Source organism: Bidens hawaiensis, unplaced genomic scaffold (genome assembly GCF_021521415.1).
Source record: "Bidens hawaiensis isolate Kalapana, Puna unplaced genomic scaffold, B.hawaiensis_p1.1 tig00013876_1, whole genome shotgun sequence".
NCBI classification, from domain to species: domain Eukaryota; kingdom Viridiplantae; phylum Streptophyta; class Magnoliopsida; order Asterales; family Asteraceae; genus Bidens; species Bidens hawaiensis.
The window spans coordinates 73,994-101,357 of NW_027492189.1; the positions used below are offsets into that span (position 1 = coordinate 73,994).

Consider the following 27,364-nt stretch of genomic DNA (forward strand, 5'->3'; position numbering starts at 1 on the left):
TGTTCCACCCACTGCAGGCTATGCACATCCTCCGACAGGTTGGTGAGTAGGCAGCGGCTGATAGTGACATACAGTACAAGAGCGTGCTGCTCGTCATACTGTTGTCAGTGAGCTGTCGTATCTTTGGTCAGATCTTTTGTCCATACCTCGTCAGGTACAGTACAAAAGATCCTCCAGTATCGTACGGACTGGCTCATTTGGGCGGGAGTTTTCCCGGCTTTGTGCGGGAGTGTTCCGGGCTTGCTCATCTCCTCTTCAGGTGACATTACTGAATTATTTAAGAGTTAAGTGCCTTGTGCGTGTAGCCTTGCTGCGCGGGTAGCCTTCCCTGATGGCTAGTATCAGTTGCTGCGGGAACAGGCGGAGTACGTCGACCATTGGGAGGCTTTTCCTGCGGGAACAGCTTGCGTACTGCGCGTAAGGACGTCACGTCTCTGAGCATGGTGGGTCCTGCGGGTCCAGTTGGTTTCTGCGCAGACGTCTCTCTTCAAGGTGAGTGCGAGTTTAGCCTTTGCGCAGACGTCCCTATTGCAGGTGAGTCTTGCGGGTTCAACTGCGCAGACGTCTCTCTTTGAGGTGAGTCTTGCGGGTCCAACTGGGCTCTGCTGGGACCTACCTCTTCAAGTCCCCCCAGTCCAATGTTCTTCTCATGAATTGCTAATAAGTGAGGTGAACTTTTGGACTTAAGCAAAGGGTTTTGAAAAGGGTTTAGTTTTAAGGTTTTCCATGGGGATTCTTCTCGCGGAAGTCCTAATGTCACGCAGAAATTCCCGACTTTTCTGCCTGATCTTTGGGTATGATGCGGGTAGGTCTATAACCTCCTCGCAAGTCAGGAGCGTTGAGTTCCACTTGTATAGATTCTCCATGAGGTTTTGGTAGTTTTGAACATAGTGATCAATTATGTTAAACAACCAATTCCATCTTGGAGCTTCACACAATCTAGTTCTCGACGTTCCCGCTATGCGGGGATGTTATTCCCGTTTCCGCAAGCATGGCCCAGAAGATCCTTCTTGGTTTCATTTCCCTGCGGAGTGCTAGGTATGTGAAGGGTTTTGCCTTGACACTGTACCCGCACTCGTCTTATAGTTACTTTACTTCCAAGGTATTCCTGGCTTCAATTCCCTGCGGGTGCTAAGTATGTGAAGGGTTTTGCCTTGACACTGTACCCGCACCCGTCTTATAGTTACTTGGTTGCCGAGGTATTCTTGGCTTCAATTCCCTGCAGGTGCTAAGTATGTGAAGGGTTTTGCCTTAACACTGTACTCGCACCTGTCTTATAGTTACTTGGTTGCCAAGGTAAGGGGTATAGTCCCGCTTACTTTTGAATCTTTTTGAAATTTGAAGAGTTGGTGAAAGGATAAGAACAGTCAAAACTGCTGAAACGTCGTCTGATGGTTTCTTCTGACAGTGTCAGGACGTGCAGGAAGTTATGACGACGTGACAGTATATGGTCATTCCAGACGCTTTTTCAGGCGCATGGGCGCGAGTTTTCGGGCGCGTGGCCGCGAAGTTTACGGCACACGTCCTATCAACAGCTGTTGCCAGCTTGCTTTTTCCACGTGTCATAGTTTAATTGCACCAGCGTTTTCCTCTCTCTTCCGCATTAAATTCATCGCATTCATTGCGATGAGTATATAAAGGGAGGAGAGGTTGCATCTCAACTCACAGTTTCACCTCTCTTCTTCTTCTAAACGATTTCCGGCGAATACTCTAACTTTTCTGTCGAGCATTCTCCTGAAATCGTTGCCTTTCGTCCTTCCAGAATGTCTTCTTCCTATGATGTTGAGGCTACTGCCGAGGAGTCTGACGTGTTCGTCGAGAATCCGTCGTCCACTTCTGATAAGGACGATAAGAGTACTGCTGGCGAGTGCCAGTGTGCTCTTCCCGTCGGCCAGTATCAGTATATCGTCAGGAAGTTCATGCTCGAGCCTTTCGAGCCTGAGTTTCCTGAGCCACACCAGACGGTGTATGATGCCCCCAAGGGCAAAATAGGGGTGTATGCTGCATTCTTCATCTATGGGAATCTCAGGTTCCCATTGACGAAGTTTGTATACCGTGTTCTAGAGAGACACGGTGTGCACCTGACGGAGGTACACCCAATGGCGATCGCAAAGATCCGCCATTTTGAATGGGTGTGCCTCATTCTGGGCGTGGAGCCCCATGTCGACCGTCTGATGACCTTCTATTCTTGGAGGTGCATCCAGGGGTGGTATACCTTGGTCAATCGGATCAAGGGTCTGAAGATTTGCGCAACCGAGCGCAGTCTTCGGTCTTGGAAGCGGGAGTTCTTCTATATCTCCGCTCGCGTCGTCCCGATAGCGATGACGTTTAAGAACGAGAGAGCTCTCCCGAATCTTCACGCCTCCAACTATGAGGAGGCGGAATGGTTCGCCAAGATTTCTCGGATCCAGTCTCCGGTTTACCGCTTTGCGGAGTCCGGTATGGTGATGCTCGGGATGAGCCGGGTGTGGAAGAATGTTGGGGCGGAGGCGCCGCAGATTCACATCGTCCTTGAATACGGTTTGAAATCTATCCCTTACGGTATGCTTCACATCTTTTTGCTGATTTAGGGTTTTTCCGCTAAACTGTTTTTTCTTTTTTCAGAGGGAAACGATTTGCAATCGCTTCTGTACCCGCGGGAAGCTGATGGTCCCGCTCGGATGGGTACTCGTGCTCTCGATGAGAACGAGTTGCCCATCCTGGAGCAAACGAGGGATCGGTTTGTGGAGGTTTACCCGCCATGCCACCCGATTCTGAGCGCCACGCGGCCAGGTAAGGCGTTATTTAACCCTCGACCTCTCAATGCTGAAACCTCTGCTGGAATTCCTCTAATTCTATCATCTTCTGATGAGGAATCCGCAGACGGTCCTTTCTTGACGCGGAAGAAGAAGGCTGCTGGCGGAAAGGGCAAGGCGAAGGTTGCCTCCACCGCCTATCAGGGGAACCGGTCAAACTCGGAGACCGAGAGCGAGGAGGCGGCGGGGAACCCAGGTGGTGTTGAGACCACTGCTCCGGAGGCTGAGACGACTGTCACCTCCGAGCAGCCCAGGACAACGACGGTGACCGGTATGAAGAGGCCGGCTCCATCGGGTTCGTCCCCGCCCGTTCGCACCTTCAAGCTCAAAAGGACCCGTAAGTACAAACTTCCTTTACTTTTAACTTCATATCTTTCCGCCATTATACTTATATATCTTCTTTGTGCAGGCGTGGATGCTACCGCATTCCAGGGTGGAGCGGGGAGGAGCACCTCCGGACCCATGACGGTAGGCTTGGTCAACCTACCTGAGGCGATGACCCAGGCGGAGGCGATGACCCAGGCGACTGCGCCTGCTTCAGTTGGTTCAGTTGCTCACCCAGTTGAGCCAACTGTTCCAACTGTGACGACATCTCCGCCGGCTGTCAGTGCCATATTCACTGATTCCTTCACTGGCCGGCGGTGAGTGTTTCTGTGGATTCTTCCGCAGCCGCGGCCACGGTTGTGAGTTCACCTCTGGTGAGTTCACCTCCGTTGGTTTCCACCGCAGCGGCTTCGACCGTGCCTCCCGCGCCGGCAACTATCTCGCCCCCGGCCGGTTCAGCAGGTATGTTTGGGGCTTCAAGCCAATCTGTGCCTCCTTCCCATCTGTCTGACCTCTTGGATGGATATCCGTTAGGTTTAGGTGATGGGTTCAACGGCTACCGGCCTGTTGTCGACCCTACAGGTGCGTAGGGTGAACCACGGGATACGGCCACGATTCACGCCCACACAAATACTACTGGTATTATTATTATTATTATTATTATTATTCTCTCTCTCTCAACACTTTATTATTCTCTCTTAACATTATTATTCTCTGAAACTGATTTACGCTTTACGCTTTCATCATCAACACATATTTAGATATTCACATTATTAAAGGTAACCCACCCTAGATTTATTTATTTATTTATTTTACCTTATTATTATTATTATTATTATTATTCCCGCCATAAATAAAATAAAAAAACCCAAATACTTTTATAGATTCATTTTTATAACTTATTATTTTCTTAATATTCATTTTTCTTTTGTTCTTTTACTGTTGGAAATCGAACCAAAACCGAACCGATCTTAAACCGATTATATAGAAACTGGTTTTAATTTTTTACACCGAAACGACGAAACCGGTTAACCGAACTGAAACCTATCAAAACCCAACCGAAATCGACCATAAACCGATTTTAACTTTTGTTGACCAAATCGATTTGGGTTTTAAATATATATTATTAATATTATTATCTGACATTTGTTAGGGTTTTGTTTTGTTTTCAATCAATGGCAGGATTGTTCAATCAAATCCAACAACTAGGGTTTAACACATTATTATTATTATTATTATTATTATTATTATTATTATTATTATTATTATTATTATTAAAGTTTGATGGATCTGAACTTGGATATAGAGAGGTTGTTAATGGATGTTGATATTATTGGGGAAAACAATAATATTAATAATAATAAAAAAAATTACAACATTTGTGTTGGTGAGAACCATGGTGTTAGTGACTCGTGTATCGGTATCGAAGACGAGAGGCATTTGGTTAGGAAGAGGAAGAAGGAGTGTTGCTTGCCTATGCTGGATTGGTTGAAACGAGTTGCGAGTGATCCGTGTGATCCGGTTATTGGGTCGGTGCCCGAGAGTTGGAAGTGGAAGGGGTATGGAAATGATCATGTTTGGAAACAGGTTTTGTCGGCGAAAGAAGCGGTGCGGGTGAAGGTTAATGGTCATTTGAATGCCAAACAGGTAGTTTTGGATTCGGTTTGAATTTATTGTTTGTGTTAAATGCTAATGTCACGCGTTTTGGTTTGATATTGTTTTTAGATTTATGTGATTTGTATTTATGTATGTCACATTTAGGGGTGCAAATGAGCCGAGTTGCTCGCGAGCTACTCGAGATCGGCTCGTTAAAAAGCTCGATCGAGCCCGAGCCCGAGCTCGAGCCTAAATATAGGCTCGCTTAATTAACGAGCCTGAGCTTTACTTATCGAGCCCGAGCCGGCTCGCGAGCCTAAACGAGCCTGCCATTTATATAATTTTTTTAAATATAATAAATATAGTTTATGAAAAAATAAAGAAAAATTACTAAATAATATATATTCTTTTATACATAAAATTATAATAGAAAAAAATATATAAAATAATTATAATTATACAAAAAAATAATTGATAAATAGTAAACGAGCTGAGCTCGAGCTTCAATATCCATTCACGAGCCGAGCTCGAGCTTTGAAAATAGAGCTCGAAACGAGCCAAGCTCGAGCTCGGGCTTTGTGTAAGTTAAACAAGCCGAGATCGAGCCTAGTCGAGCCTGGGCTCGGCTCTGCTCGTTTGCACCCCTAGACTCACATTGTACTTTGTTCAATTTGCTTAATTGCATTAGTGGTGACTTCTAGCATGAGTTTTTTAAACTTTGAAGTTACAGTTGAATAGTTTTACGGTTTTACTTAGTCGTATTGGTTAGTAGGGTATTGTTAGGATCTCGGTTATGCAAACACACACACATATTTAAGTTGTAGAAAGTAAACGAACACGAGACACTAGGATTTACGTGGTTCGGTTTAAGTTGACCTATGTCTACGGGCTGCAACGTGGAATTTATTATTGCTGTATGTTCTCGACATTCGTGATATGCATAAGGGTTCCTAGCTTAGAAAACTAGAACGGGCTTAAATAAGAGAATAAGGGCCGACCCATAAGCCTCCCTTGTCTTTGACCTCTGTTAACTCGTTAAGTCAATAGTCTTCATTAAACCGAGCTCTAAATTCATAATGGCCTTCACAAACCCAACAAGTATTAGTGGGACCCGCGAGTTTCTAGTGACGGGTTTTCATGGTTATCACGAATTGATTAAATATTTATATAATAATTGATATGGTTTGAGTTTGTTATATTGAAGTTTTCTGTGTATATTTGTATGCGATTTAAATTTCAAATGTTTGTTTATAAATAAATGGTTTCCTGTTTTTGGTTATGCAAATACACACATAATTAAAATGCAGAAAGTGAACGAGCACGAGACAGTGGTTCGGTCTAAGCTGACCTACGTTCACGGACTACAATTTGGAATTTGTTTTTGCTTTATGCTGTCAACACTCGTGATGAGTTATTAAAATTACAATATAGGACTCTAGCTTAGATAACAAGAAAACTAGAACGGGCTTAAATAAAAGAGAATAAGGGCCGACCCATAAGCTTCCTTTGTATTCGATCTCCATAAGTCAATAGTCTTCACTAAACCGACCCCAAAACTCAGAACGGGCCTTCACAGACCAACAGGTATTAGTAGTACCCGTGAGTTTTCTAGTGACGGTTTTCATGATTATTGATAAATGAATAGGAATAATAATAAATATGATTTGAGTTTGTTGTATTCAAATTCTTGTTGTATATTTATATGTGATTTAGCTTTTAAATATTTATAAAGAGAAATGGTTTCCTGTTTTGCAGAAGAAGCAAAAGATGCATCCGGATATGTACAACGACCGAGCCAAGAAATCAAACACGAGAACCAGCCAGAGGCTGGTTTCTGTAGGAGAGAATCTGTCAACAATTCTGTCCAGAAAACCCGAGGTTCTAGAATATACCGAGCTATTATCACCCGGGAGCAATGCAGGAGAAAAAGATTTTTTATGGGCCTGCACTTATAGGAAAAAACGAATCCCACAGGGCCGGGCTTTTCAAGCAGAAGTACCAAAATGGACCGGTGAGACTCAAGAAAGTGAAACCAGATGGCTCGGCGCCCGTGTGTGGCCACTAGAAGCAACAGAAACCCGAGCCAGTTTGATTGAAAGAGAACCAATTGGAAAAGGAAGACGGGACTCGTGTGGGTGCCAGGTCATCGGTTCTGTAGAATGCGTTAGATTCCACGTTGCAGAGAAAAGATCCCGGTTGAAGCTCGAACTGGGGTCCAGTTTTGTTAAATGGAGATTCGATATGATGGGAGAAGACGTATCACATGACTGGACCGAAAAGGAAGAAACGAAGTTTGCGAGTGTGATAAAGTCAAACCCGGGGTCTTCGGGTAGGAGTTTTTGGGATGCGCTTGTAACAAATTTCAAGAACAAAACGACGCGTGAACTTGTGAGCTATTATTTTAACGTCTACCTTTTGGGGCGTAGGGCCCACCAGAATCGGGCTGACCCGAGTAATGTTGATAGTGATGATGATGAGCTTGAGAAAGTAAACAAGTCTGAAGAGTCCATATTATGCTCTCCAAAGGTGCATTTGAAATATACAGATTACTTTTGATGATAATGTGAAAATTGAGGGGCACATTTTTAAGTTTTTATGTTTATGAGGGGTGTAAAGTGGTAAAGAGGCATAGCATAGGTTGTGAGTGCTTGCATGATTTTGGTACATTTGTTGAGATGTAAACACCATTGGTTTGTTGTTTTACAATTTTGGTTATACTATGTGAAATATGAATGATATTAAGATGATTTTGATTTAAGTTTGATAGAATTGTGAATGGTGATAAGTAGGGGTGACGATTCTTGACACGATATGAACCCGTCAAGAAAAAAAGTTTTTGGGTTGACCCATATAGATAAACGGTCGGTCAAGTTTTAATAACTAAGTCAAAACAACTAGGTTATTTGTGTGTGGGTATCAAAGGGTTTGTAGCGTACTGTCAGGTTTGTGGACATGGTGTACCTCTCAACGTGGTTAAGAATATTAGTCTGATTTTGGACGATATGTAGATTTAGAAGTAGATTTAAAGTGTATATTAGTTAGCGAGTGAAATGCGGTTTCGTTCATGTGGTTTATCCAAATATGTGGTTTTAGTTCTATAATTTTAAATTTATGATTTTCGTCCATGTGGTTTTATTTCAGTTGCAATTAAACCCGAATTCATTAACCTCGTTAAGTCTGATCGTTAAACTCATCAGCGTGCGCTTCAAGTGAGGGGCAGTTTTGTTCTTTTCCCCCAAGTACAACCCAGCCCCTCACATGAGGGTGCTTGCGAATTAGAATTGTGGTTTATTTGAGAAAAATGACAAAATCGCCCCTCACGTGAGGGGCACGCTGATGAATTTAACAACCACACTTAATAGGTTTAGTGAATTCAGGTTTAATTGTAAGTGAAATGAAACCACAAGGATGAAAATCGCAAATTTAAAACTATTATACTAAATCGCATATTTAGACAAAACACAAGGACGAAAGGCATAGTTTACTCTTAGTTAGCGGTCCAAAAAACAAACCGGACTTATGTGTTGTTCATTAAACACTAATAATGATCTAATCTTAGCAATTAGCCATTTATCAACACAACATGGGCCCAAATAAAAGCCCAATAACATGGACAACATTACATGTTCATTCATCTCCATAAACCAAAAGCAATTCCCACAGTTTACATTACCAACATCAACACTACTACTTAAGTTAACAACTGATCATACCAAATAACAAGTTACACCCGGCCCGAAACATTTACATATGACTCGGCCGTCTCTTCCCTGCTTCCGTTCGCAACTTTTTAACCGGGTTAGCCCAGCCCATTCCACCTCCACTCCCGCTTCCTTGCTGGGGAGACTGATTATTATTATTGTTATTATTATTAGACCACCCTTGTTGACTTTGACTCAACCGAGTTTGACCCGGGCTTTTGATTTCCCGACCAACACTAGTCCCTGTCCCTGGTTTCACCACTGATTTCTCCCTATCTTTCCGTTTCTTCTTGCAAATTACAAGCTCACCCGGATGGGGGTCATCTTGCGAGTCAGTTGGCTCACGTGCATTGTTACTCCCGAACCGCGTTTCTCTTTGGCTTGTGGGACCCGACCCACGTGGGTGTGATGACCTAGATGGAGGAGTGTCCACCTCGAGTACCTGTTTCTGTCGCTTGGGTTGACCTAAAGATGGGGCCGGTGTGACTCTTGGAGACGAGCCCGATGCTGATGCTGAAGCAGCCACTGAGCTGGTAAAAGTGAGTGCGCTTCTCGCCTCTCGAAAGTCGGTGTCGGGAAACGCTATTTTTAAGATATCGAAAAATAAGTCATGGACTTTTCTAGCTTCAGACCTCACCTGTTAATCGAAATGAATAGTTAAGACTTAAGAGTATTAATAATTATCTTTACATAACCGACATATAGCAGTAATAAAATCTTAACAAAAAAAAGGCGTACCTCGTGTGAGAATCCAAAATACTGCATTCCGCCTTTCAACATAGCCTGCACATCAACAATCAAGTCTGGAACTGTATTGTAGTCGAGTCGGTCAACACGAAGTTCAATTTTATGCAAATCAAGAATATTATTATTTCCATGACTTTCTTTTCTCTTCCATAGATCGGTTAGCAATGGAATAATTTGTTGCCCTTCTTTTTCAATTCTCCTTTGAATCTTGGTTATTACATTCTTGCACTGCAAGCAAGAAACATACAAACATTTACAAAACAACATATTAATTCCACAAACATATAAAAAGACATGCATACCCTTCTTTGGATGGCCTCAGACATCTTGGCCCCACCTTGATCAGGGGTAACTTTTGCAGGGGCAGGTATAGGATTTCCTCTGGTTGGTCTCGTTACAACATCAACATTCGCCTTATTTGAGTTTTTCTTAGGTGGCGGTGTTTTTTTGGTCGTGTGTGAAGAATGCGTTTGATCAATAACCACTTTTTGTTCGGGTTCGGTTTTCACATTTATTTTTTTACGGTCGGGTTGGTATGGTACATGAGAAGGACCACTATGTACGAGATTTGGTTTTTCTGGTTTTGGTCTAAGACGAATGCTTCGTTTGCGTTTTATTTTCGGTTGTAAAACCTGCTCGTCTTCAACTTCATCGTGATCATGGGTCCCACTACTCGATTGCTTGATTTCCTGATGCGAATTTCCAGAAAATGCAATCTCCCCATCTTCTAGCTCATCATGCTAGTTTAATATGTTACAAAACAAGAAATTAGATTTTACAAGTAACATTATTCATAAAAGTTTATACAAGTAAATTACATAAGTGGTCCCTATGGTTTGGGGCAAAATATGGATTTGGTTCCTATAGACAACATTGTTTGGTTTTGGTCCCTGGGTCAGGTAAGATTACAATTTTGCCCTTTCAAAATAACTACTTAATTCCTTGACTACTATAACTTTTTTTTTAAAATTACAACTCTAACCCCTGTTTATTATTATAATAATTATTATTATTGTTGTTGACATTATTATTACTATTATTAAATACAAAAATCTTTCTTTATTTAAGTAATCAATAAATATTGAAGTCTATTATTCCATGTCGTTGTGCTTACAGTAGTAGCTCGATTAAAACACTTAACCTACTGTTTGTTTAAACCATCACAATCATTTTATCAACTTAATTAAATGCATAACACACAATAATATAATACAATTAGCAAATTACATCATAAATACAAATTCATAATACAATTTGAATAACTCTAGTATTCAAATATTACCGATATTTATATCATTTTTATCATTAACACAAAATATAATTATATAAATATAGCATGCTCTTCAATATTTCAATAACCTATTTTACACTATAGTTTTTTATATAAGATCATTGATTTTTAGTAGTGGTGACTCAGAAATTCAATCCATTTACCTAAAAACGGGTTGATTCATGTTATTATAATTTGAGCGAAAAAAGAACACATACCCGCCTTCTTGAACGAGAACCAGGTCTAGACTCGAGTGCAGAAAGTGACCCGAATTTCTGAGAAGAAATAGAGGGGGTTGCAACCGGCATCAATTTTCGACTACCTGATGACGAACCCGAAGAACCCTCTTCTTTAAGGTTTATAGCACCAGGCCCACGAGTGTATTCATACCGATTATTAGAAACCGGAATCTCGTCTTCTGATTGGGCCTTATCGGTTCCCGGTGTTTCATTAGCATCACCCGTTTCATCTTCTTCAGCTGCTTCAGCTTCTTCAGATGTAGCTTCAGAAAATTCCTCAATATCATCATCCAGCTCAGCATAATTTGGAAACTTCTTGTCTTTAGAACGCCCCCTTCTTCTGTCAGTAACAAGGTTGTCGATGGTTTCGTTAAATATCATATGTTTCGGCGGTTTTTTGGATAAACGGGCCACGGTTGCGTTTACTTCACGAGTACCGGCCCGAAGCCACTTGGGAACTTGATCGTATCGAGTCATTTCGTCGGCCCAGTCAAACTCTTCATCCATTTGGTCAAAGAGCTCGACTTCTTCTTCACTTCTAGCTATCATTCGGTTAACCTCTTGTAATGATGGCACATCGTGAACGGTTTCTTGGTACCTAATTCAAACATAAATAATTAAAATATAGGACATAATAATATCAATTTTACCTAATTTAATCATTATTTTAATATAGTACCTTTCTTCATCACGTAACAATGACTCCAAAGTTGAACGCCTTTCTTCATGTGTTGTTCTTTGATCAAACCTCCCAGCATTAATAACCTCATCCGCCATATCAATTTTATATTGTTGAATATTATTCCTAATTAAGCTCTCAATAGATCCAATATAACGGTCTTTTCCCGCCATATCATCATCAGAATCAACCCGACCACCATTCTTAAAATTATCCTCTTTTTCATGGCTTGAAATTTTATCAACCACTGCTTCCATGTATATGACTTTGACTTCTCGTGTTTGACCAATTCGGTGAGCCCGAGCCACCGCTTGCTCTTCATTTTTCGGGTTGGGGTCAGGGTCATAAATGATAACTGTGTCGGCTGTTTGAAGATTCAGACCCCGTCCTGCAGCCCGAATGCTAAGCAAGAAGATAAAGCAATCGGTGTCGGGACTGTTAAAGTCAACTATAGCTGATTCACGGTCTTCTAAACTTGTTGTACCGTCAATTCTTCTGTAAACAAGTCTTCGCCACTGTAGATATTCTTCTAAAATATCCAAAAGTTTTGTCATTGTACTGAAAAGAAGGACCCGATGACCAGTGCATTGAAGTTTGACCAAAATTCTATCAAGAATCCATAACTTTCCACATGACCGAACAAGAAAGTCTTTAGAAATATCATTGAAATATGGGTAATTAAGCAATGGATGATTGCACGTTTTTCTAAGTTCCATACATTTGTTATTTAGCGGTTTATATGTTTTAATTTGGTGCATCGGGTTCTTCTCAGCCTTACGCTTCTCATCTTCAGGGTCAACCCGAATAGTACCCGTGGATTTGATCCAATCGTATACAGCACCCTGAAATGCTGACATTTTACAACGCAAAATGATGGAAATCTGCAATAATGAAGATTAAGTATCAGATCACAGACATTGAGTTAGATGAAACACTTGAAAGAAACTATTCAGAAAGTCAAATACTTCGATCATCTTTTTAACAATTTTGACCATTTTCTTTTTTTCTTATTATTGTCTTCCTGGATTTGATAATTATATAAAAATATAAAAGATGATGTGACTTTTTTGACAAATATAATTTAGAATGTCATCCTTTGCGAGGCACTTCAACCATTTTACCCTTTATTAATCTTTCTTTTATTTCATCTGATCCGTTTTGACCCATTTCTTTTTTCTTATTGTCTTCTTTTTTTTTTCCTGAATTTGATAACTAATTAAAAAAACCCACTTTTTGACCTGGTCTTTTTTTATAATTGTCTTTTTTCCTGAATTTGATAATCAACCAAATATATAAAAAGTGACTTTTTTCGGAAAAAGAAAGTTGTATACCTTGAGTGACACTTAAAAGTGTTGGCATGTTTCTTTTTATCTATTTTTTTTAACTGAACCATTTTTAACCCGTTTCTTTTTCATCAATAAATAACCATAATTCCCTTTTTTAATCTCAAAGCATACCTTTGGAGGAAGTGAACCTTCAACATCTTCCACACGACGTCTGAGCATAAAAGGTTCCAAAATTTGATGAAGTCGGTGTATGATAATAACTTTTTTCTCAGTTTCTAACCAATCATCTTCACCACTTTGGGCCACTTCTTTTGCAAATGGTTTTGAGAACCAATCATGAAAAGCTTTTCGATTATCAAATACTTCAGGAAGTAGTAAGTTTAACAACGACCAAAGTTCCTTCAGATCATTCTGCACAACACAAACATAGCTAAGATAATAGTTTTATATATCATATTTGGTAATTAAATATAATATTTATTTACAAAGCTTAAACCTGCAAGGGGGTCCCAGTAAGGAGCAGGCGTCTTTGACAACGGTATCTGTCAAGAGCACGAGCTAAAACCGATTCCCGGTCCTTCATTCTTTGTGCTTCATCAATAACAATGTATTTCCAATCGATTCTTGAAAGCTTTGAACGGTCATACATAATAAATTCATAGGTTGTGACAAGAACATTGAATTTCATGTGACAGACCTCCTAAATTAACAAAATAATAAGCAAAGTCATCAACATGTCACACCAATAAAACTTGGAAAAAGAAAAAATAAAGAAAAGGCCAAAACTTTACTTGAGAGAACAACTTGGTCCGTTGATCCTTGTTACCGACATAGTAAATACATGATACATTCGGCAACCAATTATGTAACTCACTCTGTTTAAACAAAGTTGGACGGTTAAAATTAAAAGAATAATAACATATAAAAGCTCATCAAAACACAATGAAATGCAACCAATAACAAACCTTCCAATTCACCAAAACGGCATTTGGAACAATGATAAGATGTGGACCGTAATTGCTTTTAAACTCCATCAAATAAGCAATCAATGCCATAACCTGTAAGAAAACAAACCAGAAACATGTTGATCGATTAATGTAAAAAAATGGACGTTTTGTGACTAGTAGAGGTTTTTATTAGTTAGCACAAAATCATAAACTACATGATTTTCACAACTTTTACATGAAATAATTTTAATTTATCCAAAAAAACAAAACATTTACCTGCACGGTTTTCCCAAGACCCATTTCATCAGCTAATATTCCATTTAATTTATTATTGTACAATGAAAGCATCCATTGTAAGCCAACCTGAAAGATTGAATCAAATGATTATGATACAATATCCCAATATGTTATGTAATAAAATTTTACAAGGACATAAGCCACGTGGAATCTATGTGTTTAATATATATGACCCAAAATTCATTAATGCATAATGAGATAAAAAATCTTACAAGTTGATAATCTCGTAAAGTTCCACATCTTAACATTGAGGGTTGCCTTATGACCCTTTCATTCACAGCATGTGCAAGAGTATAATACCTGTTGATAACCATGAAGAACAAAAGAAGTAAGAAAACATCATCAGGTGATAGATTAAAGATTTTCAAATTTGGGAGTGTTTTGATACGTGTTTTTGAAGTGATTATTGCAATTTCAGAAAGAAGAAACAGATAATCAGTTTACTTAAACCAAGGTAAATGTAGGTGACTTTACTTAATAAATTGATCTTGTTTCAACATTTTCCAAACGCCTAACATTGGACATCCCAAAAGGTTATTACAAACTTTAAACTTTCCTATTCTTGTTAATTCCTATAAAAATTAAAAAAAGATATCATGTATTTACTTGCTAACAGATGAGCTGTCTTGAGGCGCATTCATTTCAGAGAAACGATTTCTTATCATAACTTCTTCTCTCGCACAAGAAGCTGCAGCTCTCACTTCTTCTTCGGATAGACCCTTTACAAAATACAAACACATACAAAATATTAAACAAAAGATCATAATACATTTATGCTGATAAATGCATATATGTGTGTGTGTATTCAGCGGAACAGACTATCATAAAGAAAGAGTACCTGAGCGCGTGCAGCAGCAGCTGCAGCATTAGCAGCCTCTTCAACTTCCTGTTGGTTCTTTGCAGCAGTTATTTTACCTCCAAGTTTTTGAAGATACTCTTCCGTTTGTGATAAAAATGAAGAAAGAACCTCATATCTTTCAGCAGCTTCAGCTGGCATACTAGTTTGTTGTTCTAACAGTATCTCTCTATATCTTTCCACATCATTATTCTTCAAAGCTTCCATTCTTTTACTCCTATCATCATCTTTCCTCTTTGAAAATTCCCTCAACATCTTTTCATGATATTTAGCAACACCTCTATTCCTTTGAGTCCTTGCATCCCTAATGGCCCAATGACATTCTAGAAGCTTCTTACGCCACTGAAATATCTGTTTCAGTTGTTTATCACGAACCGCCCTTTGAGCAGCTTGTACTTGCCTGTTGAGATCCATCCTTTGGCGTTCACATAACCGAATAAACTTCCTATACGGCCTATCAGGCATTGCCATTATATCTTGTTGTTGTTGATCAACTTCATCTCTGACTCGTTTTTGTAAATCATGAAGTTTTAATTTTTTTTCTTCAATTTGTAATCTTAGAACAAGATCAGGTCTTATTCTTCTTCTTTCAAGATTTACAGCTAGTAAAGTGTTGATCTTTTCGATGTTTTCCTTTCGTTTTTTGTTAATTACTTCCACGCCCTCATCGGCGATTAGATCTTTCAAGTCATATGCGAGTGCAAGATTGTTGTTGTTATTGATCATCATGCTTGACCCGAAAGCATCATGCTTTCGGGTAAAGAATGGGAAGTCAAACAACGGGCCATGGTACTTTTTCGGGCCGGGATCTTTCGTCTGAGGTGGATTTCCACCTTGTAAAGGTCTTTTAGACTGAACATTTTGAACATTTTCGGGGACAGTAACAGATTCTGAAACGACCGATTTGCCCTTGTCAGTTGGACGGTCGTTAACATTAGAAGTTTTTTGAACCCCAAGTTCGACTTCTTGTTCTTGTTTAGCAGGAAGAACAGGTGGGGTTTCCTTCTGTGTTGATGTTGTACCTTGTGCATTAACTGTTGCTGCCGTCTCCTCGGGCCCTTCTCTTTTTATACTGTTCATTCCACTTGTAAAGGCTGCAGCTTGAAGATCTTTATCATTGGACTCCAATCGTCTCATTTGGTCATCAGGTTGACTTTGACTTTTCACATTAACAGGTCCAGCATTAGCAGTTGACGGTTGAATTTGTGCGTCAAGTGGCGGCGGGGCAATAGCTTGGATTAGTTCATTCGGTAGTGTTTTTTCCCCTTTCTGCCATCAAAGTATATCAACAAATTCGCACAAAACAAACAAATAGATACCCTATAATAGTGATTTTACTTTTCAAACAAAGTTCTTGCCTTTTTTTAGTAAACCCATCGTTCTTGTGAAAAGACAAAAATACCCTTGTAGCATGCACTACCTTAACAACTTTCTTTTGAACAAAGGTGTAAAATACTATTTTTAAAATGTTTTTATATTTTTGCATTTACATTTCCATAATGATGGTTTATAAAAGAGGTCAAGTCACTAGAATATACACACACAAGTATACAATTAACAGATACCTTTATACGTCTAAAAGCTAAAATTTGTGCTTTAAGAACATGCAGTTGTTGTTTTGTAAAAGCCGAAGGTAACTTTTGTTGTGAAGAAGGTCGATTCATCTGCTGCATGGAACCCTGACTCGTGTTCATTGATGGCTGTGGTTGATGCATTGATGGCACCCCACTGCTGACTGGAGCAGGCTGCCTAGGTGGAAGCTGTTGACCATGATCCGGACCCTGAACCTGACTTTGACCAACTTGACCAGGACCAGAACTATTGACTAACAATGGGCTTGAAGTTGAACCAAGATGGCCTGGGGGGATATTTGGACGTGGTTTGATGGACCCCGCATCAGTTGATGAGTTCCCCCTTGGAGAATTATCATTTGTCATCTTGGTTTCGTTTGCCTTCTGCATTCTCGCTTGCATAAGCGGGATTAATTGTGCAACCAAATGAGAATTTTGCGGAAGTCTTAAATCGATGTTGCGTTCAAGAGCCAAAGCTTGCATGGCCTGCAGTTGAGCTGCCATTGTCATGTTTTGAGGAGCTTGTGGGGCCGACATAGGCCGTATGTTATTATTACCCTGCATTAATTGACCAAGTGATGTCGGCGTGACAAACTGTTTCTGGTTTTGACCTTGACTTTGACCTTGACCTTGATCAGAATCTTGCATTTTTGGATCTTTTGAAGAAGGAACCACTGTTCCCATTCTTACTTGTTGAGGCTGCATTCCTAGGCCCGATTTCTGTTGGTCTTGGAAAGCATATTGAGAGTAAGCCTGATGAACGGGGTTCGCCATGTTTTGATCAAAACCCGGATTCCGGTTTTGCCCCTGCATTTGGGCAATATTACCTCCCATGACTCCTTGCATATTTCCAGATTGATAAGCTAACATGGCTTCTCTTGCTTCAGGGTTTCTAAGTAATTGCTGTTGTAAAGTCTGTATATCATCACACATTTCAGACTTTAAACCCAATTCATGTAATCATATCCCAAATAATACACACACACGCACACTAAATAATATAAAAGATTAATTTTTTGCCACGACACTCTCTAGTGTCACACATAACAAACTTTAAACCCGATTCATGTAATCATATCCCAAATAAAAAAAGTATATCCTACATAATAAATGAGTAAATTTTTTTGCCACGTGTCACTATGTGATTCATCCTCTCTCTTTTTTTCCGTCTCTCTCTCCTACTAATTTTACATATTTCTTTAATTTTTTTTATATTTTTTTTGTTTTCCTTCCCTCTCTCCTATTAAATTATAATGATTTCTATAATTATTTTTACAAAACATTTTTTACTTTAAAAAAAAAGTTAAGTATGTTCATAAAACATATTTATAAACTGAACATTTTCATTATTTAACCTGTTTAATATGAATTACTTCAGGGGTGTTTGGGATTCCTTATTTTAACTTCTTATTCTTATAAGACCAGACGTAGTGGGCGCTATACCCACCCAAAAAGCCCTCATAGCGCCCGCCGCTTGGGCACACCGCCCCCGAGGCGCTTTGGGCTGGCTTTGGGTTGGGAGCGTTTCCTACAAAGCGCCTCCTCCAATATTCATCCAACCAATCAGGATTTTTCCCACAAACTCCAACCAATCAAATCTTTTATTTTTATTAAAAATAGAAAAAAAAACATTAATTGGGTAATGACTGAAGGGGCTCCTCCATACACTACATCATTTTGTTGTAAAAAGCCCCTATGTTGACGTGGCGCCACATGGTGCAAAAACCCCCCGTATGGCTCCATCCACTACAGATGGTCTAACTTTTTCCCAAAAGTTAATAACTCACAATATTGTGACTTATTAACTTATCACCTCACAATAAGTCGCAATACCAAACGCCTTTTAATTAAAAGCATGTTCGGGTTTGGGTTTGAGTTTGAAAACACCTTATTGGCTTTCAAAAAGCCAATAAGTTAAAAGGCGTTTGTCCATTACAAAAGTTCTTTTTATTTTTGCTTTTTGAAAGGGTCAAAAAAATGTATTCTAAAAGCCCCAAATCCTAGCTTTTCAAAATGGCTTTTTGAAAAAGCCAATAAGCTGTTTTCAAACTCAATCCCAAACATGCTCTAAATTTTCCAAAAGTTAATAAATTATCACTTATAAGTACCCCAAAATAAGGCAATAAGCAATCCCAAAACCCCCTTCATTTTCATGATAAGCATTTACATATTTATAAATCATATCGTTTTTATTATCCAGCCGATGCAAAAATAATAATAATAATAATAATAATAATAATAATAATTCAGAACTATCCTACACTAAACCAATAAATTTCGTCACAATTAACTCTAAATTCCAAAAAGTCTATACCTTTGTGACCAACTGAATAATGACACTATATTACAGATAACAAAATCAGTCAAAATCAAACAGCTAAAACATAAACCATATGACAACAAGTCAACAATACACACAATAAATACAAATTCAGCTCAAAATTCACAAAATTCAAAACAAAACCCTAACCTGTCTCTGCTGCATTGGATCAAACCCCAAATTGGGAGCCGAAACAGCCGACGACGAAGACGAAGGCGATGCGGATGCGGACGGCGGTCCCGGACCGATACTCCGCCCATGGCCGCCACCGGACTGCATCCGGACAACCTCTAATTGAGTCTACAACAATTTACAGCAAATTTCCTAAATTAAACCCTAATTCATTTGATTCAACTCAACGATCTTCAATTGCAACTGATTTTTGCCCAAATTCAGCAGTAATTTGGTGGAATTGAGAAATTAGGGTTTCAATTGGCTTCTAAATCAACACTGTGTGAGTGACTCTGTTTCTCTCTCACCTATAACTGTGTGTGTGTGTGTGATTGAAGTGAACACAACAGTGTAGTTGTAGTTGAAGTTGATCATAATAATAATAATAATAATAATAATATGTAACAACACTTGAAAGTGAGTAAGTACTTGAAGTGATATTTGTAAGGTGTTTTGGTTGAAGGAAATGGGTTCGGGTTGACCTGATTGGGAAAACGTTGAGGTTAAAGTTGAATAAAAGTTAGCGTGAACTTAACGCTGGAGATATGGTTGGTGTAACGTGGCAGATATGACGTGGTAAGACGTGATTGGTTGTGACGGTGGGTGTTTACGTGGCGCGGCAGGATAGCTGATTGTGTTGTTTTATTTATTTTTCTGGACGTGAACTTGTTTAGGAACGGGTTAAATATTACGTTATGTATTGAAATAAAAATTTACAAATGTTGATGAAAGTGTTAATTAATGCATGAATGATTCTTTACATGTTTGGAATAATAATCCATAGAAGTCTTTATTAATGCATAACATAAACATAGTTATAACTTGTTAGGAAACAAATTTAAACATGTCTTAACTAGGTTAACATGTTTAAGACAAATTTAAACATATTAAACTCAAACTCAAACATTTTAATATCTATGTCATGTTGTGTTAACAAACCCGGATCATAAATTGTTGATTGTAGTGGAGACAAAAGTCATAAAATATCATTTTAAGCAACTCAAATTATTCATTTTTCATTTCTCATATCAATATTTTCAAGCATGAGGGAGATCGGGACCCACAATCTAAAAGTATGTTAAAAATTACTGATTTATCTCAATGTAAATTTAATATTGGAAAAATGCAACAATAAGATGCTTATATAGTGTATCAATGTTTTGTAATCATGTAGTAAATTATATTCAACTTCCATGACTTTATGCAGTATTTTATATGGTATATCAAAGTTTTGTAATAATGACACAAATTTTATATTTATCAAATTTTGTACCTTTTAAGTAGTTAATAATTGATAGTTAGTATACATTTAATATAATATAAACAAAATAAGAAGGTAGATGATATCCATTATCCGCCATTTTAATGCTATCACTATACAGAGTTAGTTTTGAACAGATTTTAGAGAATAGATTATATGATCATAAACCGAAAGAATATAGATATTTCACAAAGTGTTGTTAGTGGAATCGTACATAAATCTCCATTGAGAAACTCAAGCTTTATACCACTACATCACTTTGAAAATGAGTAATATACTACAAAATAAGATGAATTTATTAAATTTATAAAAACATGTAAGTTTCATCGTATAAAAATGTAGAAATTTTATTTTACACTAATTTAAATTAACTTAATAAGATAGCTTTATTATTATTTTTTCTTTAATCAATCAAGGTTTTGACGAGAATTACAAATATCTCTAAGCATAATCGAATACAATCAAGAAAAAGTATATGAATATAAAAATTTAAAAGCATATAATTTGTATCAAGTTTTACTATTTATTTCACACATTTATTATAATATAATTCCTAAAATAAAAGTTAACATCATATCAAAAGATTGTATATAATACTATTACCTTAGAAAGAAAACCCTTTTTTCACATAATAAACACAACAATAGAAAATACATTTTCACTTTTTTTTTTTGCTAGAGTTGATGAAAATTAAATTTTTTTTGGTCATCTGGTTTGTATTTTCGCTTAATTGGGTTGGGAATAATCTAATCTCATACTGTTAAAATTTTTAAAACTAATCTCATGCTCGAATACTCATTGTGTTACCCTTTACTGAATGTTTCGGTTTTGCTTACCAGGTTCACGTTTGATTGTCATCTTTAACCATGACTTGTAATCTCGGTACTTCCGTCGATATCTGAAACTCCTATAACCATTTGTAATTTAATGCCATACAATAAAAATTAGATGTGGATCTACATACAATACATAGGCGTGGGAAAAAGGCGAGGACACGATGATGTTGAGCTGAGAGCAGTTTAGGCTAAACAGATAGCGATGCAAGTCCGACAATTTATGGAAACTTGTTTTTATTATATGTACACTTTAATTTTATTTACAGAATACCAACAACTTTTTTTTATAATTCATTAAACTTTAGAATGGTAATTACTGATAGAAAATGTCATCAATAATATATGAATAAAACCTGCCTGGGATTCATCACTAAATTTACCCGTGTTGGTCCCTATGTGAAACTACTATGGTTAACGTCACTAGCACCCTTAAGAAATCTTAAGTTACAACTTTTCGTTGTTGATCCTTCGGTAAATTTCGTCAGTGTTTCGTCGGACAACACTACCCATGTCCTTTTTAATAACATGATAGCAACGAAGGATTACCAACGATCATGGACGAAGCTAGGTATATGGCCCGAACACCCACCCTTGTTTTTTATCATTAGTGTAAATTCACTTGTTTCTGTCTGAAATTTTGAGCCTGCCCCCTCATTTACGAATTTTTTTATGCATATTGAGTATGCGTTTTAGTCCAAGATTCGTCACTGCCAACTATTCCCACTATCACCAATTGAATATCCGGGAATTTGTAGCATTATATAGAATTATAGAGGTGAAAGTTGTTTGTTTTGTAGTGTATGTGAAATTGATTGTAGGTTTGATAGATACTCTTTAAACTATAAAAGTTTTAGGAAACCGAAATTCATAAATATAATGTAGAGTTTGAAAATTCAACAAGTACATGTAAACATAACAACATAACTTGATGTTCCCTTTTACTTTAATAATGTATATATACTAATTAATCAACTGAAACCGGTTGCATCTCCTCGGCCTCTTTCCTCAGTTTCTCGAACAAGACAGATGACAGATACCTCTCTCCAAAACTTGCATGAACAGTCTATAAAAATAACAAATGAAAACATTAGTAATTACTTGTTTCTTAAATTCTAATTTAGGCTAAACCATCAGGTTTCTCAACGGTTTAACCATCCAACTTATTCATTCATTTAACTCCATATCATGACCTATTCCATTTATAATCCATAGAAAATCCTTTGTGGAAAAGTGAGCACTATCAGTGATACTTTATCAAAAATATATGTGTAAAATATATATATATATATATAATATGTGTAAAAAAGTTACTAAGAGATCACTGCAGACGACATGCATCACTGACATACTATCGACTAGTATGTCATTGGCATGTTTATTTTGAATCCAACCAAGTTTAATAATTTCATTTTATATATAAAACAAGCATAGATGAAAAACTCATTGAACTCCACATTTAACACATTTTCTAACAACTTTAAAACAAAATAAAGAAATCAAAACCTCTGAAAAGGTTTAGTGTGACTGGTTTAAGGTAGGAAAGACAAAATTGGTGTGTCATTACATTGTTACTTTTTGGTAGATTTTAGCTTTTTTATTATCAATAATTAATATATTAAATATCATTATATTATACTAAAAATAAATATAATTTTCTAGCAGGTTAAGTATTTAAATAGTAGATTATTTAATTGTGTGCAGGGGGGCTCGGAGAGTGTGTGAGTCGCACCATCGGCCGGGGCACATAAGTTTCGGGGGCACAGACTTTTTTTATACATTTTACATATATATGTTTTTGATGTTAAAATAAGGTTATTTGCAATGGTTTATGAGATAATTACATGCTCAGAATGATTTCTGCGTATAATAAATCGGTCAATAAAAGTTTATTAGCGAATAAAAAATATTCGTTAAGGCCCAAAGGCCTTTTCATTTTGGCTCGGCCGATGTATTTAAATTATGGGAGACGGCCCTGCTTGTGTGTTACAACTTGGACAAACTAAAAAATAAATTAAAATTGATTATGAAATAACAGGTGATTATTATGCTAATTAATTTTTTTTTATAAAAAACTCCACTTTATATAGAAAAATGTAGAAAATAAATTAGTTACCACTTACCACTATAAGTTTGCCTTTGTTTTCTGGCCTTTTAGCAAGTCTTAATGCAGCAACAGTATTGGCTCCTGATGATATTCCAACCTACAAAAGTACAAAAGAAAAAGCCTAAAATGACCAAATCAATTTTTATAATCTAAAAAATAAATTCAAGTAAATAATTAAAGTGTTAGGACTAGTTGCTCAAAAACAAATACATTATATTAGTCAAAGTCATAATACTAACTTGACAAACAATAAAGACATTGAAATTAATTCAAAATGTATATATTTATTTAGAGAAAAAACACATATTTTAAGTTAGATTTCGAGTTAGCCGTACTAATCAACTTGTTATAGTTAGTGTCAGTGCCGGCCTGGAGGAGGGACGTAATGGGCTATTATTCAAGGCCTCATGGGCCATAACTGATAAATCTAACTTTTTGGGGTCAGAGAAAATGGCTCCGACCCCATAACTTTTTGGGGTTATCGAAAACAGCCCTTGTCAGCGCTGAATGATAATTCTGTTTCTTACCATAAGTCCTTCTTTCACGGCCAATTCTCTAGCCATGTTCACGGCATCTTCACTAGACACCTGTAATGAATCGTTTCAAAGGTTAACATGTAGCTCGACTTCTAAAAAATATATATATTATATAATATATGAAATTAGAATAATTTTTGCTAAAATTACCATAAGAACCTCCTCCATTATGTCCATGTCCAAGATGTCGGGTTTAAACCCGACCCCATTTCCGGTTATTTGATGAGGCCCTGTGCAATTTTAAGTTTCATATGATCAAAGGGTAAAAAAGGAATACATTTAATGTTACATAACATATATAGTAACATACCTGGTTTGCCACCATTTAGTATGTTGCTTTCCTCAGGCTCAAGCCCATAAATCTATAAGATAAAAAATAATTTTTTGTTCAAATTTTAATAATATATATATATATATGTGTGTGTGTGTTAAAATATTTTTTAAGATTTTAGAACTTGTTTTACCTTAACATCAGGATTCTTTGATTTAAGATATTGTCCAACACCAGACACAGTACCTCCGCTACCGATCCCCATCACAAAGATATCAACTTTACCATTCGTGTCGTCCCAAATCTCTGGGCCCGTCGTCTCAAAATGCACCTATTTTTCATCATCAAGTTATTAATAAACACGGTTTCTTTGTAAGCAAAAAATAAGATGAAAGTTACCTTGGTGTTTGCAGGGTTAGAGAATTGTTGAAGCATGAACGCGTCGGGTGTATTCTCCAAAAGATCATACGCTTTCTTAACGGTCCCACCCATCCCTTTAGTCGGGTCGGTTAATATCAAATCGGCTCCAAATGCTCGCATGGTTACTCGTCTTTCTAAGCTTGTGTATGAAGGCATTGTTAACACCATTTTGTACCCTTTTAAAGCAGCCATAAATGCCATACTGATCCCCATGTTACCCGAAGTAGGCTCGATCAACACCGTCTGGTACAACCGTCAATGCATAAAGTACACATGTTAAGTTGTTAACTAACCATATGTTGTTATTTTTATCAACACAAGTTTTAGTTCATGAGATTTTTTACCTTTCCAGGTGTTATCAGTTTTTTCTCTTCGGCATCGTTTATCATAGAAAGCGCGGGCCTGACGATAAATATGCAACAAAGTCAACCATTGACTTTAAAGAATCAAACTTACAAAACCTCGAATTCGATTTAGACAATTGTTTAAAATAAAATTTGTGATATTTGTATATGGTTAAACCATGATTAAAAAAGCAGGGGTGTGTAAGAAACTGAGAAAACCGATCCAAAACTAAAAAAAATGAAAAATGCAAACCGAAAAACTGAATCAAAACAAAAACTGACGGTGTGGTTTTATGTTTTTGTAAAAAAAAACAAACTAACGGTTCGGTTTTGGTTTCGCATGTATTAAGCCAAAAAAATGAACCAAATTTCTAGATTTTTATTTTTTATTTTAAATAATTTATAAGAATTTAACAAATATGTAACTCAAATACTTTTGGTCAGATATATATAATAGTCTATTAGTTAACAATTAACACCGTAAAAACTTTCTTTTATGCTTAAAATTTTCAAGCTTAAATCGCAAAAACCGAAAAAACCGAACTAGAACCAAAAGAAAACCGAAAAACCAAAACCAAACAGTTTCAAAAATCCAAAAACCGAAGTTTTGGTTTTCGGTTTGATTTTAGTCCAAACATAAATAAATAACTTTTGTCAAGATTGAAGTTGAAAAACCATTGACAGTCAAAATTGTAAACTTTGACCTTTTTATATGCATATGAAACATGAAATGTAACTGTCTAACTGACCTGTCTTTGATGCTAGAAGTTGGTTGAAACATTTCTTGCTTGACTGCTACATAGGCCCCACAACCTTCTGTGACTTTGTTGAGATACACAAGGGGTGTTTTTCCAATAATCTGATAATTCAAGGGTCAGATTGTAAACAGTGAAAAACTAATTATTCAACTAAATGTTTTTTTACTGTTGCAAATAAAAAAGAACTGCTACTGTTTCAGACAGAAAAGAACACTTGGCAATTGGCACACCATCTCCATTGGTTAGATTCAATGTCTTAGCTTTAGAAACATTAATTAAAATATTATTTTTCATTATTTTATTTATCTTGTAAAATAATTTAATTTGTGCAATTATTTTACTAACAGAGTATTTGTTTCTTATATATTTATTTTTTATATAACTTGATTTAGCATAAAAATAAATAAATATAACATGTAAAAGTTAAAATTGATTAAAAAATAAATAAATTGTGGTCGTTTGTAACACCATGTCAATATATTGTCACTTTAGTGTCATGTAGACAAAAGCACATTCACTAACTAACAATCAAACGTGTGTAATGTTTTAACTAATGGCGTAAATAAACAAAAAGTAAAAAACAAAAGCATGCATGTGATTGGTGAACTGATGGTGGCCCATGCTCACGCCACTCGATTAGCGCCTCCCCTTAATAACGTCCCTTAGCCGTAATAATAGCGGGTTAACGCCTACTACATATGTTATAAATAATCTTGATGTTTTATGTTGGCAATGACCAGCATAAATTATACATGGAAAAAAAAAGGTATTTTAACATTTTTGTGGTTTATGATTGACAACATAAAAATACAAAATTATATAAACCATGCACACTAGTGGATCACATGGTTATTTTTCTTTTATTTTATCTAATAACAGATTTAGGAAAAAGAGAGTTATGACGTCACGGATGGCCCTTTCACCCATGTCGTTATACTATTAAATAGATAAGTTTAAGTTTAAGTTTAAGTTTAATTTAAAACAAATATTCTAGCATTAAAAAAATAAATATAAAATATTATTGTCGCAGCTTGTTACTTGATTTTAAGTATCATTATTATTACCACCACACAATGTTTGTACATTATCAAATTCTTTGGGATTCTTCACCTGAATCTTTAAATAAGCTATATCTTATACCGATTACAAGGTGTAGACAAGCCAAAATCTCGGGATCAACTCGTTAAAAGCCTGAACATTAAAAGCTTGAACTGAACCAAATTTAAATCAGCTCAAGCGTAAATTAAGTTTGTTTAATAAACGAGCTAGAGAGTTGGTTCACGAGCATAAATGAGCGTATTATTTACACAAATTTATTATTTATTTTTTTAAACGGCGAATTTCTGTGTATCAATTATATAGATATATCTACATAATAATATATGTTATATACAAAATTGTAATAAAATTTTCAAAATATAATATATTATGTTGTATATGAAAACTATAATTAGAAAAATATATAGAAATAACTAAAAGTGCTTATAAATTAATTAACAAATAATAAATAATCCAATCCTGAGTCAAGCTCCAGCTTAAGAAAACATGTCAAGTTTTAGAAAAAGAGCTCAAAACGAGAGAAAAGTTACATACAACATGCACGATACGATCGGATGCATAATTAATTACCTGAGATGCATCTCTTTTGATGTTAGTTCCAGGGAGGTCTTTAGTTAGATCTCTGAGTCTTTGAGCAAACGACGATTCGGGCAATGGTTGAGACGTATATAGCCTTGCTCCGATCAAATTGAGCAAGCTAGTTCTTCTCTTGGATACAAGCTTAGCTAATGCAGCCATTAATGGTTGTAGTGAGAGAATATATAAGCTGTAGATATTGAGAGTGAGATTGAGAGGTGGAGTGTTGTTTTAAGACGAAATGGATGGTTTATATAGAGGTGTAATATTATTATTTGTATATGCATCCCTTGTAGTTATGTTTTTTTTACAAATATAGAATGTACTTTGTTAAGGTCTGAACTGATTGACGGTTGATGACCCTTTGTAGCGTTTTTAGTTTTGATAATATTTTTGTAGT

General features: G+C 36.8%; 3 protein-coding genes across 3 annotated transcripts; 1 reads left to right on the forward strand and 2 right to left on the reverse strand.

Annotated features, from left to right (window-relative positions):
* The first annotated feature begins 4,403 nt into the window (after positions 1–4,403).
* On the forward strand, positions 4,404–7,619 carry LOC143545233 (AT-rich interactive domain-containing protein 1-like). The gene is made up of 2 exons (XM_077037151.1): positions 4,404–4,766; positions 6,471–7,619. Exons 1-2 carry the CDS (start codon positions 4,404–4,406, stop codon positions 7,269–7,271), a joined length of 1,164 nt encoding a protein of 387 aa, XP_076893266.1. The 3' UTR covers positions 7,272–7,619.
* Positions 7,620–8,302: 683 nt separating this feature from the next.
* On the reverse strand, positions 8,303–19,187 carry LOC143545275 (ATP-dependent helicase BRM-like). Its single transcript, XM_077037192.1, has 15 exons — positions 18,779–19,187; positions 16,303–17,223; positions 14,720–16,006; positions 14,488–14,600; positions 14,094–14,181; positions 13,861–13,947; positions 13,603–13,695; positions 13,429–13,512; positions 13,134–13,337; positions 12,809–13,048; positions 11,352–12,232; positions 10,652–11,270; positions 9,466–9,903; positions 9,155–9,391; positions 8,303–9,053 (listed from the first exon to the last, which is right to left on the reverse strand). The coding sequence occupies exons 1-15, from the start codon at positions 18,905–18,907 to the stop codon at positions 8,460–8,462; spliced, it is 6,015 nt and encodes a 2,004-aa protein (XP_076893307.1). The 5' UTR covers positions 18,908–19,187; the 3' UTR covers positions 8,303–8,459.
* Positions 19,188–21,755: 2,568 nt separating this feature from the next.
* Positions 21,756–27,205, reverse strand: LOC143545276 (bifunctional L-3-cyanoalanine synthase/cysteine synthase 1, mitochondrial-like). The gene is made up of 10 exons (XM_077037193.1): positions 26,959–27,205; positions 25,321–25,430; positions 24,572–24,629; positions 24,207–24,470; positions 24,001–24,138; positions 23,847–23,898; positions 23,687–23,766; positions 23,528–23,587; positions 23,017–23,097; positions 21,756–21,959 (listed from the first exon to the last, which is right to left on the reverse strand). The coding sequence occupies exons 1-10, from the start codon at positions 27,124–27,126 to the stop codon at positions 21,861–21,863; spliced, it is 1,110 nt and encodes a 369-aa protein (XP_076893308.1). The 5' UTR covers positions 27,127–27,205; the 3' UTR covers positions 21,756–21,860.
* Between the last annotated feature and the right edge of the window lie 159 nt (positions 27,206–27,364).

Excerpts from the sequence above, each read along its gene's own strand:
- LOC143545233 (XM_077037151.1), top strand. The coding sequence starts at position 4,404 with ATGGATCTGAACTTGGATATAGAGAGGTTGTTAATGGATGTTGATATT. Across the intron at positions 4,767-6,470 it reads GTCATTTGAATGCCAAACAG|AAGAAGCAAAAGATGCATCC; the intron begins GTAGTTTTGGAT and ends CCTGTTTTGCAG.
- LOC143545275 (XM_077037192.1), bottom strand. The coding sequence starts at position 18,907 with ATGCAGTCCGGTGGCGGCCATGGGCGGAGTATCGGTCCGGGACCGCCG. Across the intron at positions 12,233-12,808 it reads AAGGTTCACTTCCTCCAAAG|ATTTCCATCATTTTGCGTTG; the intron begins GTATGCTTTGAG and ends TCATTATTGCAG. Across the intron at positions 11,271-11,351 it reads TTGTTACGTGATGAAGAAAG|GTACCAAGAAACCGTTCACG; the intron begins GTACTATATTAA and ends TGTTTGAATTAG.
- LOC143545276 (XM_077037193.1), bottom strand. The coding sequence starts at position 27,126 with ATGGCTGCATTAGCTAAGCTTGTATCCAAGAGAAGAACTAGCTTGCTC. Across the intron at positions 24,630-25,320 it reads ACTTCTAGCATCAAAGACAG|GCCCGCGCTTTCTATGATAA; the intron begins GTCAGTTAGACA and ends ATTTATCGTCAG. Across the intron at positions 23,899-24,000 it reads CAAAGAATCCTGATGTTAAG|ATTTATGGGCTTGAGCCTGA; the intron begins GTAAAACAAGTT and ends TTTATCTTATAG.